The following is a 16149-nucleotide window of genomic DNA, read 5'->3' on the forward strand; positions in this document are numbered from 1 at the left end:
TTTTCTTTTTTCTTTTCTTTTTTCTTTTCTTTTTTCTTTTCTTTTTTCTTTTCTTTTTTCTTTTCTTTTTTCTTTTCTTTTTTCTTTTCTTTTTTCTTTTCTTTTTTCTTTTCTTTTTCTTTTCTTTTTTCTTTTCTTTTTTCTTTTCTTTTTTCTTTTCTTTTTTCTTTTCTTTTTTCTTTTCTTTTTTTCTTTTCTTTTTTTCTTTTCTTTTTTCTTTTCTTTTTTCTTTTCTTTTTTGTTTTCTTTTTTCTTTTGTTTTTTCTTTTCTTTTTTCTTTTCTTTTTTCTTTTCTTTTTTCTTTGCTTTTTTCTTTTCTTTTTTCTTTTCTTTTTTCTTTTCTTTTTTCTTTTCTTTTTTCTTTTCTTTTTTCTTTTCTTTTTTCTTTTCTTTTTTCTTTTCTTTTTTCTTTTCTTTTTTTCTTTTCTTTTTTCTTTTCTTTTTTCTTTTCTTTTTTTCTTTTCTTTTTTTCTTTTCTTTTTTCTTTTCTTTTTTCTTTTCTTTTTTCTTTTCTTTTTTCTTTTCTTTTTTCTTTTCTTTTTTCTTTTCTTTTTTCTTTTCTATTTTCTTTTCTTTTTTTTCTTTTCTTTTTTCTTTTCTTTTTTGTTTTCTTTTTTCTTTTCTTTTTTTTCTTTTCTTTTTTTTCTTTTCTTTTTTTTTTTCTTTTCTTTTTTCCTTTTCTTTTTTCCTTTTCTTTTTTTCTTTTACCACCCAAACAACTAACCCACGGCACCTAGCACCCCATCCGGTCTCCTCCTGAACACCTCCAGTGATGGGGACTCCACCACCTCCCCAGGCAGCCCATTCCAATGTGCAATCACTCTCTCTGTATAGAACTTTTTCCTAACATCCAGCCTGAACCTCCCCTGGCACAGCCTGAGACTGTGTCCTCTTGTTCTGGTGCTGGCTGCCTGGGAGAAGAGACCAACATCCGTCTGTCTACAACCTCCCTTCAGGTAGTTGTAGAGAGTAATAAGGTCCCCCCTGAGTCTCCTCTTCTCCAGGCTAAGCAACCCCAGCTCCCTCAGCCTCTCCTCGTAGGGCTTATGTTCCAAACCCCTCACCAACTTTGTTGCTCTTCTCTGGACTCGTTCCAGCAAGTCAACCTCCTTCCTAAACTGAGGGGCTCAGAACTGGACACAGGACTCGAGGTGTGGCCTAACCAGTGCAGTGTACAGGGGCAGAATGACCTCCCTGCTCCTGCTGGCCACACTGTTCCTGATGCAGGCCAGGATGCCATTGGCCCTCTTAGCTGCCTGGGCACACTGCAGGCTCATGTTCAGTCTACCGTCGACCAGCACCCCCAGGTCCCTCTCTGCCTGGCCACTCTCCAGCCACTCTGACCCCAGCCTGTAGCACTGCATGGGGTTGCTGTGGCCAATGTGCAGCCCCTGGCACTTGGATGTGTTCAATCTCATGCCGTTGGACTCTGCCCATCTGCCCAGCCTGTCGAGGTCCCTCTGCAGAGCCCCTCTACCCTCCAGCAGATCAACTCCTGCCCCCAGCTTGGTGTCGTCAGCAAATTTACTGATGATGGACTCGATGTCCTCATCCAGATCATCAATAAAGATGTTAAAGAGCATGGGGCCCAGTACTGATCCCTGGGGCACACCACTGGTGACTGGCTGCCAGCTGGATGTGGCACTATTCACTACCACTCTCTGGGCTCAGCCTCCAGCCAGTTCCTAACCCATCGCAGTGTGCTCCCATCCAAGCCATGGGCTGACAGCTTGGCCAGGAGTTTGCTGTGGGGGACGGTGTCAAAGGCCTTGCTGAGGTCCAGGTAGACTACATCCACAGCCTGCCCCGCATCCACCAGGCAGGTCACCTGATCTGTCTCTGACAGAGCATGCAGAAATGCAGGAGTAAGGTCTAACTATGAAGAATCTTTTGTTTTGGAGCTGGAAAAAACAGATGAAGAGTGAAGCTTTATGCTTCATTCCTAACAAAATGGCTGAAGTGCAGGGACATGTGAATTACTGAGTGAGCTCTTGCATTCTGACCTCCAGTGGTTAGAATCACAGAATTGGAAGAAGTTCTATACAGAGAGAGTGATTGCCCATTGGAATGGGCTGCCTGGGGAGGTGGTGGAGTCACCATCATTGAAGGTGTTCAGGAGGAGACTTGATGGGGTGCTTGGTGCCATGGTTTAGTTGATTAGGTGGTGTTGGATTGGTTGATGGGTTGGACGTGATGAACTTGAAGGTCTCTTCCGACCTGGTTTATTCTATGTGATGTAATTCTATGTAATGAATTGTCAGGGCTGGAAGGCACCCCAAGGATCATCCACTTCCAACCCCCCTACCATGGATAGGGACATCTCACACTACCTCAGGTTTCTCAGAGCCACATCCAGCCTGGCCTTAAAAACTTCCAGTGATGAGGCTTCCACCACCTCCCTGGGCAACCTGTGCCAGTCTCTCACCACCCTCATGGGGAAGAATTTCTTCCTAATGTCTAACCTAAGTCTTCCCCTCCTTTAGCTTGGATCCGTTCTCCCCAATCCTATCACTCCCTGACATCCTAAAAAGTCCCTCCCCATCTTTATTGGAGCCCCCTGCAGATACTGGAAGGCCACAATGAGGTCTCCTGGAAGCCTTTTCCTCTCCAGATTGAACAACCCTAACTCCCTCAGTTTGTCCTCATAGCAGAGCAGCTTCAGCCCTCTGCTCATCCTCCTGGCCCTTCTCTGCACATGTTCCATCACCTCCATAAATACTTACTCTTAGACAGCCATCCCAAGCTCATCCCAACTGCTCTGTACTGCTCTCTTTTCTCAACTCATTGCTCCCCCTTGGTTAAGGGACATCTCCCTTTCTGGGATCTTCCCCATCAACACATTTGCACAGTAGGTTTCCATATAGGTGCCTTCTAAGCTGAAAAGAATTGCTTCATTACAACGTACAAAGTTCTAGAGAGCTGAGAGCTTCAGCCTGGTTTTGTGTTTCCTGAATGTCATGGCACTTTTCTTCCTTTGGGAAATGCTGTGTATTCCTTGTTTGGGATTAGATGCCATGACCTTTAAAATGCAAGCTTTAATTATTTTGTTACTTTCTTTAAACTTTGTTCTGCTTTTGGTGGTGAAATTCCAAATAAATTTTATCTTTTAAGCCAACTTTTTCCTCTCTGAGCTAATTTTAAAAATGAAAATAAAGAAAACTGCTCGGAGAATGCAGTGTTCTTTTACAGGAAGCAGATGCTGGACTGATTTTTATCATGTCTGTAATTATCAAAAATGTTATAGAAAGGAATTAAAGAACTGCATCAGGTTCTTGCTGCTGTAGCAAGATTAACTGATCTCTAATCCCAGCATCTTTCCTGACTCTTTAAAAGAGTGGCTGTTCTTAATCTGATAGTGTTCCTTGGGAGAGCTTTCTGCTCAGGCATGCAGGGATGACTGCAAGATAGTTCAGCAACATTTTGGAACTGGCTGGGAATCCTTTTGGAATGTGAATTTGATTGACAGAGGCGGTTCAATCTTCATTTACCTTGGAGTCGTGGCACTGAGGGATAGAGATTGGCAGCTGGGGCATTTATGCACACGCAACTAAGAGGAAACTTTGACCACTCATGATTAGGGTTGGATGTGTTACAGAAGGGTACAGAGGATTTGGGTTTGAGGAGATATGACACATCCAGGTGGAGAGCTGCTACTCCTCTGGATATGCAGCAAGCAAACAATTCAGTACTAAGAAACTGATCTGATGGAGTGGAGTGGTATTCGTTTCAGAATTTTGTTTGCTTCCTCTTTGAAAGGACTATGTAATTAGCACAAAGCTAATTGTAGTGACCTGCTGACCTTCTTTAATCACTAACACATTTGGCTGAGAAAGGCACCGTTCCTCCGTGGCTTCGTGCCATTTGCACTTCCACATCCATGTAAATACTGTGCTCTGCTGAAAGCCTGAAGGCAAAGGATTTCATTAAATGTTGGAACTGACAAGTCAGTCCTTAGTAGACTTTGGTTTTCATCCAAGTTTGATAGTGTGAGATATACCTAAGTGGAATATATGTCACTATTCAAAATATGGAGGTTAAAAATAGTTTACAGTTCTCTGAAGGACTCTGACTTGTTCTTGACTATCCTACTTCGAGTCTCCTGTGGGACTGCCTAGCTGCATTTCAAAGGAAATTGTAAGTGTGGCCTGTATTCAATAAATTACTGCACTGGTTAGAGGAGAGATGTTGGGGGGGGGGCGGGAAGAAAAACCTTAAATCTCTATCTTTTAAATATTCTGAGGCTCTAAGGTGGCTTTCTTCTTGCAGTGAGAGGCTGAAAAAAGTAGTTCATTGGCAGTCCTGTAGGCAAGGGTCAGCAATATTTCATTCTCACTCTTTATCTTGTTCTCAATTCAATTGCTCCTGTTCCACTGAAGAAAAATGGTGCAGAGGATACCTTGCTGGAAGAGAGAATTGAACCAAATGAGCCTGCAGTCTTTGTTCTGTAATAAACAGACCTCAGTTCTAGTACAGCAGCCGTGTTTCCAACTAAAAAGCCACCACTGAAAACAAATTCACATCTGACATCAAACCTGCTTAACAATACAAGTGCAGCTTCATATTCATCTCTGGTCACTGCATTTGGCTCCAGGCAATTCCACAGCACCAGGAATGTCTTGAGTCAAGTCCAAGAAGACTTCTGTGCCTTAGCTAGTCTGAGAAGGAGCTCAGAGTAGAGGAGGGTTTTGGAGAAAATAGTCCCATTTGGGAAGATGCAATTCGGTGACCTCTTAGAAGGTACGGGTGTGGGCAGGATGCTGCTAGCTGGGTGGCTGTCTGGAGAGGAGCTTCAGGCTTTACAGGGCATATGAGGTAGCTGTGATGAAGCAGCTTAGCCATTCGGAGGATGTACATGGTGGGAGTTCCACCTGCTCTTTGTGTGGGGGAGATGTTGGGTGTGAGGACAGTTTATTTTGTGGGAGTCTGGTGCTTGACTTCAGGTGAAAGATGTGCTGATTCTGTCAGTATTTGCTGCTGTGTAAGACAGAGGGAGCTTGCTCTGCCTGACCAGACAGCACTTCTTTTCAGTGCTGAACTGTTGTGATATTTCTGCCAGGCACAAGTGAGTGTGGAGTGCTGGCCTCTCACTTTCTTACTCGTGATTTCTTTGCAGGAGGAGGAGTCCACTGAGCATTCTGTAGTTGTGGTTCTAGAAGGACTTTTTCCCCTGTGTAACTTTAAGATGTAAGTGTTGGCACACAGCTGACCCAGGACAAGAATTTTAAGGCTGCATTAATTGTTCAGTAGTCTTGGAGCAAGATAGCTGCATTCTGTGTCAGTTAGCTTAGTTCCTTTTCAGGAGAAGTTCAGCTGGTGAGCTGTGGTGGTTTCTTGCTTTGTGTTGGCATGCCTGAATTTATATGTTAAAACCTATTTCTTAAACATTTCAAGTTTTTGTTTCACAAGTTTCAGTATGCTCCTTAGCTCTTTGATCAGCAAGATCAAATACTCTTTGTAGGAGTCAATCAATACTCAAAATCATGCTGCTTTGGGAAGGTAACGACTTGAAATACCTGAGAAGGTCTAGAGAGGTGATTTTTTGTTTGGTTGATTTGCTGTTTGGTGTCTCTGTTTCCACACATTCAATATAACCTGAGGCAACCAGGTTTTCCTCTTGCTGTGCTTTCTTCTGCCCATGGAATTGAAATAATTATCTAGATTTCTTGAGGCTGGGTGATGTGCTTGTCAATGACAACAAAAACCTACTTAGGTTTTGGCTGAAGCCTTCTGTAGGTCTTCTGGATGTTAAAAATACATATCCCGCTATATAAGTTCTGTTACTTGTTAAAGTATCTTGGCTCTAGGAGGGTTTTTTCCTCCTGTTATTTTTGGAGGAACTTCAGATTTTTTTCCATGGTCTTGCATTAGTTTCTTTGCTAACAAAGTGGCAGATTAACAGTTTTTGAGAATCATTCTTGAGATGAAGGTTTTTGAGATGAACGAACCACATGTGCAGTACCCACATTTGTTTCAGTTCGCTTCAGTAGAACTCCAAGTGGAATAAGTCACCATAAGTCACCATAAGACATTCTGACTGGGGTTTTTTCCCCTGAAGTCTTGCAGATGCTCTCTTGTGCTGAAGTGTTGAGCTTTAAGGTTAGTACCTTTTTGCTGTGAGACTACTTGACTCCTTAAGCATAGCCATCTTTTATTGCCATCTGGTGGCAAAACCAATCCTCTGACATAAAATGAAAAAAATATGGTTTCTAATTTCAGCTAACAAATGAGTTTAGAGACTCCATCAGCAGGAGGGCATTTGGAGATCTTCAAGGACAGACTAGAAAGGTGCCACAGTGCCAGTGGTTAGGGAGAGATCGAGCACTTTGCAGGGAAGAAGAAGGAAGACAGTGGCTGCTGTTTTCTAGCTCCCAGTCTGGCAGTTATTCAGATGATGGACAGGGATGCTGTGGAGACCAGTAAAGATGTGGGAGGTGTGTACCCCAAAAGATAAGAAGTGACATCATCATGGGGGAAAGGTGGTGAGTGGTGACACTTCCTGACACAGTGAAAGACTCATCACCTGAGTAGGACTGATGTGCTGGAAGAGGGATAGTGCTTCTGCTTTGAAACCTGAATTTCAGCTGTTAATGTAAGGCTGCAGAGACTGCAGATCTTCCTTGCTGCTGTTTGTCTCTCTGATTGTACTAGGAACAGTGCCTGGAGTAACCTGAGCTGGTGAGCAGGGACTGCTGAGGTCTGGCAGCACAGGTTTGAGGGCTCAGCCAGTTCTGTGTCAGTGCCCTCTAACAGGGTGTGGGACAAGTGGATCATACCCATGGATACTTTTACAAGTTTTACAAGTGGTTTTGCCTGGTTTGCTCCCATGGTCCTTGGCTAGTGCTCAGTGGCATCAGGGCAGAAGGAATTCCCTCATTGAAAGACAAGTGACAGAAGAATCAAAGTTCACTTTTGGGAAAAATAAATCTGCAATCAGCTATTAGCTAACAATCTAAAAGGTGCTTAAGATGAATAGCAGCCAAGACAAATTCATCGAGGGGAAAAAACCCCTTCACAGAATCACAGAGCTGTTGAGGCTGGAACAGACCTCTGAGATCATCCAGCCCAGCCCGTGACCTAACACCACCACCCCAACCAGACCATGGCACTGAGTGCCACATCCAATCTTGCCATAGACACCTCCAGGGATGGCAACTCCACCACCTCCCTTAGGCAGCCCATCCCAGTGTCTCATTGCCCTTTCCATCAGGAGGTGCTTCCTAAGATCCAGCCTAACCCTCCCCTGGCACAGCTTTGTATCAGTATAATTTATTTTTTTATAACAGAGTAGCAGGCTTGTGACTGAGGGCATGACAGGTGTCTTACCTTGGGGGCAGTAAGAGTTTTTAAATGATATTTTGTTTTTGTAATGTAATAAAGGATCTCAGGAAACATGGTCCAGAGAGGACTCCTGTAAGGTGGATGCAAGTTGCTTACAGAGTGAGAGGGAGATCCCTCCAGATTGAGTTCAGTATTTTGTACTGCTGACAGGATGACAGAGCAGAGTGTATTAAACTGGTATTTGGCAAATGCAACCAAGACTGTGAAATACTGGAGGGCAGAACTGGAATCCAAATTACTTGCCAAGGAAGAGAAATTCCCCCAAAGAAGCTAAAAACTGAGCTGGGGTAAGAGCTAGTATTTGACTGGCTAGTATTTGGCTGGCTTTCAGGAAAGGACCTGGGGCTCTCCTTGGGTCTCTGACTGAACAGAAGTAAATATTGTATGATACCTGCATCAACAGAAGTGCTGTTGTGAAGCTAGGGTGGGGCCAGACCCTCTGCAGTGGTGCCCAGTGATAGGGCAAGGGGCACTGAGCACAAACTAGAACACTGGGATTTCCACATGAAGGAAAGCTTCTTTACTTTGAGGGTGCTGGAGCACTGCAGCAAGCTGCCCAGAGAGGCTGCTCTGGAGGCTTTCAAAACCTGTCTGGATGTGATCCTGTGGAATATGTTTTGGTGACCCTGCTGTAGGAGGGGGGTTGGATTGGATGATCTCCACGGGTCACTTCCAGCATCCCGTGCTGGGATTCTGTGATATTAGAGCTCAGCCAAAGCACAGCTATAGCTAGAAAAGCATTTACTTAAGCGTGGTTTGGGTTTAGAGTACAAGTGTTGAGGAAGTGAGAAGCTGTTAAAAACATGAGTGTTTTTAAGTGATTTTATTTTCATTATGAACTAGTAGAAATGCACAGAGCTCCTTTGTTTAAAGCATGAGTAACCTGGGCTGTTAGTTTTTGGGAACAAGTGCTGGTCATCTTTTATGATACAGAACTTGAATTAATTTTCTTCAATGTAGTGAAAGGCAAATGCAATGGGATGAAAACTCAGAATCCGATCCACAGTCAGCTCCTTAGTCTGTTACTGTAAATGGTATCCATGTGAATCTTTCAGGTTGTTCCAGCAGATGACATGCTGAAGATGAAAGCAGTAAATCATATTCCCTTCAGCCTGATTTTTGACCCTTTCCAGTTGTAGGCTGGCGGTCATCCGTGCAGTTTTACCTATAGCATGTGCTGACATCCTTTTGTGCACACACATCTGAAGAATACAAGGGGCTTGAAAGTGGATGCCCAAGTCTAAAAGCTCATAAAACACAGTTCCTATTGACATTTTTCACAGAGTATGCTGAGTTTCTACACTGCAAAGGAAGGAAATTTACTGATTTCGATGAAGTTCGTCAGGAAATCGAAGTCGAAACGGATAGAGTAACAGGCATGAACAAAGGCATTTCTTCAGTGCCTATTAATTTGAGAATATATTCTCCACATGGTAGGTGAATTATTCTATTTTATATTTCTGTCATGTGGCTCTGTCTGTCTAGCTGTCTCCATTGGTATATGTTCTTACTGCTCAATCAGAAGTTTTCAGGAATGAAAAAAAAGGAAGGTGACTTGAACCAGAAGCAGAAAAATCTTTGATTTTCTTCTGCATTATGAAAGCAGGATATGGTGGAGAGGTGAGCTGGGCAGAGCGCAGCCTCTCTGTCCTGTCGGTATTCTCATTTAAAAGTGCTTGCACCCTGCATCAGGAGGGAGCCAGTCTCTGCCCTAGTCCATACATCATGAGGTAGTAACTCACTAGTAAGGACAAAGCACAGGAGATGGGATACTTAGTGGCAAAGCTTCAGATGGATTCCCTGATCAGTGATGTGGAAAGCCATTATGTCTCCTTGCCCTACTGGATGTTTACTGTTTGCTGTCACTAAAAATACATTCAGACAGTAATGGTGTTTGAAGCTGCTTTCTGTCACAGACCCCCCAGCACAGATCAAAGTTTCTTCCTCTGGTTGCCATCTCCCCAGCTTAATGACAGCAAGCTAGAGAAAATGTTTTGCATCGAATCTGTCTTGGATACAGGAGCAAAGTGCTATGTTTGACTGAAGCACTTCTATTTTTCTAACCACTTCATCTGATGTCTTCACTGCAAATCAAATGACAGAGTAAAATAAGAGGAGAGCTAATTAAAGAGATGCTGAACTTCCCTTTGATATACCATAAACAGCCTTGTCTCTAAACGTATGCCCCTGAGCTCTGCTATACAGATGTGGCATAGCTAACTGCAGAGGAGCTGAACTAAATGCCCAGCCTCAAAGCTTGTTTGTTGAAAGTGCTGACTCTAGGAGAAAAGGAAAATCTCCTGCCTAACATTTCTCTTTGTTTTATTAGACTCAGTCTTCTAGTTCAGCAACTGTTGCCTGTGTTAGCCAAATCCCAAGTACACTTCTGGTGTTTCATTTCCAGGAATCACATTTTTCTGCTGTGTCTGAAGCCCTGGTACCCAGTACTGGCTGAACAAGCTGGGATGCTTCTCGTTGGCATTGTGGCCTGTACCGAGTCAATCGTACTGAAGCAGAACAGGGGCTTGTTAATGGAGAAACCTTTTCATATTTCTTACTTTACAAAATAAAAAAAAAAAAAAAAACAAACCCCAACAACCCCCCCAAAACTGAACACCACAAACAAACCAGAAAAGCCCCCAAGCCACTAAGATAGTCCAAACCCCTTATGAACACTTCTGCTCTGAGGTAGGCTGGATAGCGAATTTTTACAATGTCTTCATTGGAGACACTGTTGGAAGCATGGCCAGAGAAGGTCTGCTCTGGCTGTAGGAGGAATGGTCTGTTGTCTGTGCTCAGAAAGCCACCTTCATTTCTCTAAGGACATTCTCCTATCCGGTTATAATGTTTAAAACACGAAATGGTGCTAATGAGTCCCGAGGCGAGAGGCCAGCAGTGGAACAAGTGTCATTTTCAGATGATATTTATGAATCTCTAAAGGTAATGATGTGGGATTTGATGTGGCAAAGGCTAGTCTGCAGCCAGACCTCTTTGGACATGTCTGGCGTGCGAGCTGGTTTCCTGATCCTGTGTTTTCCATGCAGTATTAAGCCTGACTCTTATCGACCTGCCGGGGATCACTAAAGTGCCAGTAGGGGATCAGCCTCCAGACATCGAGCAGCAGATCAGAGACATGATCATGCAGTTCATCTCTCGAGAAAACTGTCTGATACTGGCTGTGACTCCTGCTAACACTGATCTGGCCAACTCAGATGCACTGAAGTTAGCTAAGGAAGTGGACCCTCAAGGTAAGCATGATTGGATGTGACCACTTTTCGTTCTCTGGTGCAATACCATAAGTGGAAGCAATAGACTAACTCTTTCATGTAGTACACAATGTAGGTGTGTGTATGTACATTCTCACGCAGCCTTCAGCATCCCAGTAACTGTTTGTTATGGCAGCATTGTTCAGGTAACAATGCTGTAAAGCTGTTGGTAAATTTTTGTCACTGTCTCATTAGAATTTTCTGTAGTACCTAGCAAAAGGGACTGTGGTGCTGATGGGATTTCTGAACACTTGCACCATGAATTTGACACGATCCTATCGTGGGAATGCTGAGCCCTGCTGAAGAGATCTGGCGAGCACATTTCAGCCATGATCTCTTCCAGCCATACTGTAACTTGTGTTTGCAGCTGGTGCTGTGTGAGGCAAGCTTTGGAGAACATCACATATCTGTTGTGACATAACTGCAAGAAGTGATTGTTCCTCCTGAACAGAAATGATTCTTCACTATCTTTTCCTCCTGTCTCCACCCTGGAGGCCTTAGGACCATCGGTGTGATCACAAAACTGGATCTGATGGATGAAGGGACAGATGCAAGAGAAATTCTAGAGAACAAACTACTCCCTCTCCGCAGAGGTGAGAATGGTCAAGTGCTATATTCTTTGCAGTCTGGAAGGTGGTTTGGATAAGGGTGATGCTTGGGAGTCCTGGAGGTGCATCAAAGTCTATGCTGGACTCTGTGACTTCCTAGCTGGTTATCATTACCTGTTCAGCGAATGTACAAGGCAGCTGTACTATAAATACCCTGCAAGTACAATAATGGTTTTTTTGGACCTGGAAAACCTGCATGTTCCAGAGGAAGCAAGAAATGTCAGCACAAATTGTTAACCAGGGTTCTCTTCTGTGCCATGTTGCTGTTGCTTGTACTGGAAGAAACTTTCTGGTTTCTTGCACATGACAGAAGCATCACACCTTTGGTCATTTCACTGTAAACCAAGTTTTGAGCCCTTCCAGAATTGTTCCATGTGATTGTTCTGGCAGCTACTGCCACATACTGTTAACAAAATCAAGAATTCTTGAATCTAATTGTAATTTATTGGTGAGATCGCCATCTCCTCCCACAAAGCACCTTGGCTCAGCAAGTGAGAAGAATTTTTTTCCTGTATTTTGCTAGTGCTATATAATTTATCTGTGCAGACCTGTGTGTTTGGTTTTGCTTTGGAATTTTTATTTGTTTGTTTGTTTTTGAAGTGGTTTCTTCAGGGTACACCAAAGTTTGTTCCATTTCTGTATTTGAGTTGGTGGTTTAAAAGGAACTACACGTAAACATGATGAAAAGTCTAGACACTGTTAAGGTCATTGCAGTCCTTGTAAACAGCATCTGAAATGCTTATATGGTTTGAACCAAGGCAGTCTAGTGCTGTTCAGTGTGAATTCAGTAGCTTCATTAACTTAGCCATTGGTTTTGTATTGGTTTAGGTTATATTGGTGTTGTAAACAGAAGCCAGAAGGACATTGATGGGAAGAAGGACATAAAGGCAGCTCTTCTAGCAGAAAGGAAATTCTTTCTTTCCCATTCAGCATATAGACACATGGCAGATCGGATGGGGACACCATACCTCCAAAAAGTTCTAAACCAGGTAAAACTTGAAGGCTGGTGAGATGCAGCTTCTATAATCACAGAATTGTCATGGTTGAAAGGCACCCTGAGGATCATCCAGTTCCAACCCCCCTGCCATAGGCAGGGACACCTCATACTACAACAGGTTGCTCACAGCCACATCCAGCCTGGCCTGCAAAACCTCCAGGGATGAGGCTCCCTGGGCAACCTGTGCCAGTCTCTCACCACCCTCATGGGGAACAACTTCTTCCTGACATCCAATCTGAATCTACCCATTTCTGGTTTTGCTCCACCCCCCCGCAGTCCTATCACTTCCTGACACCCTCAAAAATCCCTCCCCAGTTTTCTTGTAGCCACCTTCAGATTCTGGAAGGCCACAAGATGGTCTCCTGGGAGCCTTCTCCTCTCCAGACTGAACAGCCCCAGCTCCCTCAGTCTGTCTCCTGCTCCAGCCCTCTGCTCACCCTCGTGGCCCTTCTCTGGACAGGAGAAGGGTAGATGTAAAATCGTTATTAAAATGGATTTTGGTCAGTGAACCTCAGTTACTCTTTCTTGCTTTTGACCTCCTTAATTTTCACAAAGTAATAAGAAGGCTGTGTGTTACATGTAGCATACAAACACTTACTGTGAGATGTAGTTTGTGACTATTACTGACAGTTCTGGACTCCTCTCTTCCCTTAAATACTGATTATGAACATAAAATTTAAGATTTGCCACCCTCCTGGCAGCCTGCAATCTGACCTCTTAATTATTACTTCTTTTTTTTTTTTTTTTTCCCTACTATAACAGAAATTTCAGAATTCAAAGTTAGATATTGCAGGGGAAAGAAGAAGACATTCTTAGAAATCTTATACCTGAGGATTCCCTGTGTGCCTGTGCTTTCCAAAATGTACACTTCATTGTAGTTTTTAATAGAAACAACCTACTGTGTACTACTGGGATAAATGACAAACATATTAATCAGAAGGCTTTGTTCAGCCAACCTTCAGTTTTGCCCAAACCATTAGTTAATTTCTGTGAGTCCATACCAAATTGTGTCATATCACAGCTTCCTTCAGCAGAAATGGGCTTATTTCCCAGTTATTCGGAGCAGGAACCCATGGAATCAAAGAATGTTAGGGGCTGGAAGGGACCTTGAAAGATCATCCAGTCCAACCCCCCTGCCAGAGCAGGAGTACCTAGAGCAGATCACACAGAAACACATCCAGGTGGGTTTTGAATATTTCCAGGGAGGGAGACTCCACAGCCTGTTCCAGTGCTCTGTCACCTTCACATCCTCCTTTGTCATATCTTCCTCTGGAGACTCAGGGGTCTGGGTAAGTTTACTGTCCTACAACAGACTTGGAGGAGCATATCATTCTCCTCATCACTTTGGCTATCTTTGTGTCTTTGGCTATCACTCTTTTTGTAGTGCCCTCCCTTAGCTGGGATAGCATTCATCCCTAATGGTGATGCCTCTTGGCAGGTTTAAAGAGGAGAAGATCAAGCCATGCCTTCCCCTCTAAAATTACTGGTAGTGCTATGATCTTTACTGTATTTTTAAAACTTGGTTTATCAGCTGAGCAGTGCTCTTGGCCTTCCTACAAATCAAACTTTATAGTGCTTTTTTTCCAGTTTGCTGTCAAATTGCAAATGGACAAAGACCAGGTCAGCCTGGCTTTGTCCATGTTGGACAGCAGCTGGGAACAACAGAGAAGTTTATTAAGGTAGGAAATTAAGTGGCTGGCCTGCTTAATTTCTTACTGAAGTGACTTGCAGCTGCAACTTGACAGCCAGGTTATGGCATGCTCTGGACTCGCTCAGAGGAATGCTAATGCCATTTATTGGTGCCTCAGAACTGAAGTCTTCAGCAGGATGCAGGAAAAGTGCTTATGCCCTGCAATTTTTTTCTGTGGATGGTTTACCTCCTTTTATTTCTTGAAAGTTTAATCCATATGTCATAGTTATGAGACTGAAGCATGAGCTGCATATACCTTTGGACTCTCTTATCTGTCCTGACTTAGAATCATCAAATGGCTTGGGTTGGAATGAATCTCAAAGATCATCCAGTTTCAACTCAATACCCTTCACCAGGCCATGCCACTCAAGGCCCCGTCCAACCCACCCTCAAACTCCTCCAAAGAGGGGGCACCCACAGCCTACCTGTGCAACCTGCTTCAATGTCTCACCACCCTCACTGCAAAGAATTTCTCCCTAATAGCCAGTCTAAATCCATTTCACAATGATGCACTTGATAGCTGCACCATTAAGGTTAGCTCATGCAGAGAATTTATCCTATTTGTTCTATTTAATGACCTTCATATTAGCAGAGATTTTTTTGTACAAATGCAGAGAAGCAACAGAAGCCTGGCACACAACTTGGGGGTGAACACAGCCTTAAGTTGGGTTATGTACTGCTAACTTTTTTAATGAGGAGTTCTTTAAATTTACATATTTCAATCTGAACTGTTGGTCTGTTGTTGGTATTACCATGTGTAGAGTATTAAATGTGGAGAGATCTGCTTGACTTTCATCCCCGAGACGTTAACCCCTTGCTAGTGTTTGCGGTTTCAGGTAGTAGTTCCTCTTCCGTGTATCCACAAGGTGGTGCTCCAGGGAAAACCCAGCTGCTGATTTTTGTGCCTGTCTCTGCTGAACATCTCTTGGTTTGAGTTTACATAAGACATTGGTATATGGCATTCATCGTTTATAGCTTGTCTGACTGGGGATAGAATAAGGTTTCCAGCATAGTGTAAGAAATCTGCCTTGGTTTTAATTAAAGAACAGGTACAGTGCATGAGAAATTATGGCACAGGAAAGACATTGGTATTGTTGCTGAAACACATTGCAACATGTATGTGCAAAACTAAGTTAAGCATAAGTCTAGCTAGCTTTTTACTGCTCTTCTTCAGGTGGGTTAGTATTATTTTGTTGTTGGTTTTGTAACAGGGCTCAGTGAGTCAGAGGGTGAAGGAGTAAAAAAAGTCTCTTTATAATGTGTATTAAAAAATGATAGTGTTGCTCTTTAACAGCCTCCAATGCTTCAAAGATCAAAAGGAACTACAGTGGTAAACTAGCAGAGGTCATGGCTGGTATGCTTGGCAGTCAGAAAGAAATGGCTGTGCTCTTGCTTTCATCTTTACTAAAAGTAAAAGGACTTTTACTTACTTTTTAGCAACTTACCAATCATATTCGGGACACCCTGCCGGCCTTCAGAAGCAAACTCCAGGGCCAGCTGCTTTCTATAGAGCATGAAGTAGAGGTATACAAAAACTTCAGACCAGAAGATCCAACCAGAAAAACGAAAGCCTTACTGCAGTGAGTGTCCACTCTCTCATCTGCTTCTCTATTTTGTATAAGTTTCTTTTGTCTCTCTCTCTTTTTCTTTCTTCCCGATGAGTGTAAATGTAAAAGTTAGGATACGCTTAAGGATTCTGTGCTCGATGTTCCAGAATGCTTTATTTACTTTACAATTTCAGCAGAGTTTTCCCTATAATAATTTTAGTAATCTTAGAAAAGAGAGAAAGCAAAACAGAAAAAGGTACAAAGATGGGCAACAGAAGTGATCAAAGGTAAGAAACACCTTCTGATACTATAGACACATTCTTTGACCTACCAAACATCTCCAAGGGGAAGAGATTCTGTTAGAAGTCTGGGAGCAGAATTGAGAATGCTTCTTTTTCCAGGACAAAAACCTGACTCTCCAAAAGAACTCAAAGATGGTGAGATAAGAGTTAATCATAGATGATAGTCCTTTGTGTGATGTGCCCCTAATCCACAGAGCCCTTTGCTGCAGGAGCTGATAATCTTGTGCTTTCAGAAAGCAGCTAGGCAGATTCATGGGATGAGAAAGACATTCAAGGTTAGTAAGTGCAAGGACAAATTCCTGCTGCATGGAATCCACAAATAGCAATTTATTGAGGCCAAGGGAGTGTTCTGGGGAAATATAACTGTGTGCTTGCTCTGCTGTTGGTGTCTGTTGTGAAAT

The 16149-nt window shown here is 43.1% G+C and overlaps 1 protein-coding gene across 3 annotated transcripts in view; it reads left to right on the forward strand.

The window, feature by feature from the left end:
- Positions 1 to 16149, forward strand: part of DNM3 (dynamin 3) — a 172992-nt gene that overhangs the window by 19328 nt on the left and 137515 nt on the right. For all 3 annotated transcript variants that reach the window (XM_054165603.1, XM_054165601.1, XM_054165602.1), the window contains exons 3-7: positions 8622 to 8771; positions 10383 to 10586; positions 11099 to 11197; positions 12041 to 12201; positions 15337 to 15479. In XM_054165603.1, coding sequence (XP_054021578.1) covers positions 8622 to 8771; positions 10383 to 10586; positions 11099 to 11197; positions 12041 to 12201; positions 15337 to 15479 — 757 coding nt within the window. The remainder of the gene's footprint in view (positions 1 to 8621; positions 8772 to 10382; positions 10587 to 11098; positions 11198 to 12040; positions 12202 to 15336; positions 15480 to 16149) is intronic.

The sequence above is a fragment of the Dryobates pubescens genome, chromosome 11, assembly GCF_014839835.1.
Source record: "Dryobates pubescens isolate bDryPub1 chromosome 11, bDryPub1.pri, whole genome shotgun sequence".
Classification (NCBI taxonomy): Eukaryota; Metazoa; Chordata; class Aves; order Piciformes; family Picidae; genus Dryobates; species Dryobates pubescens.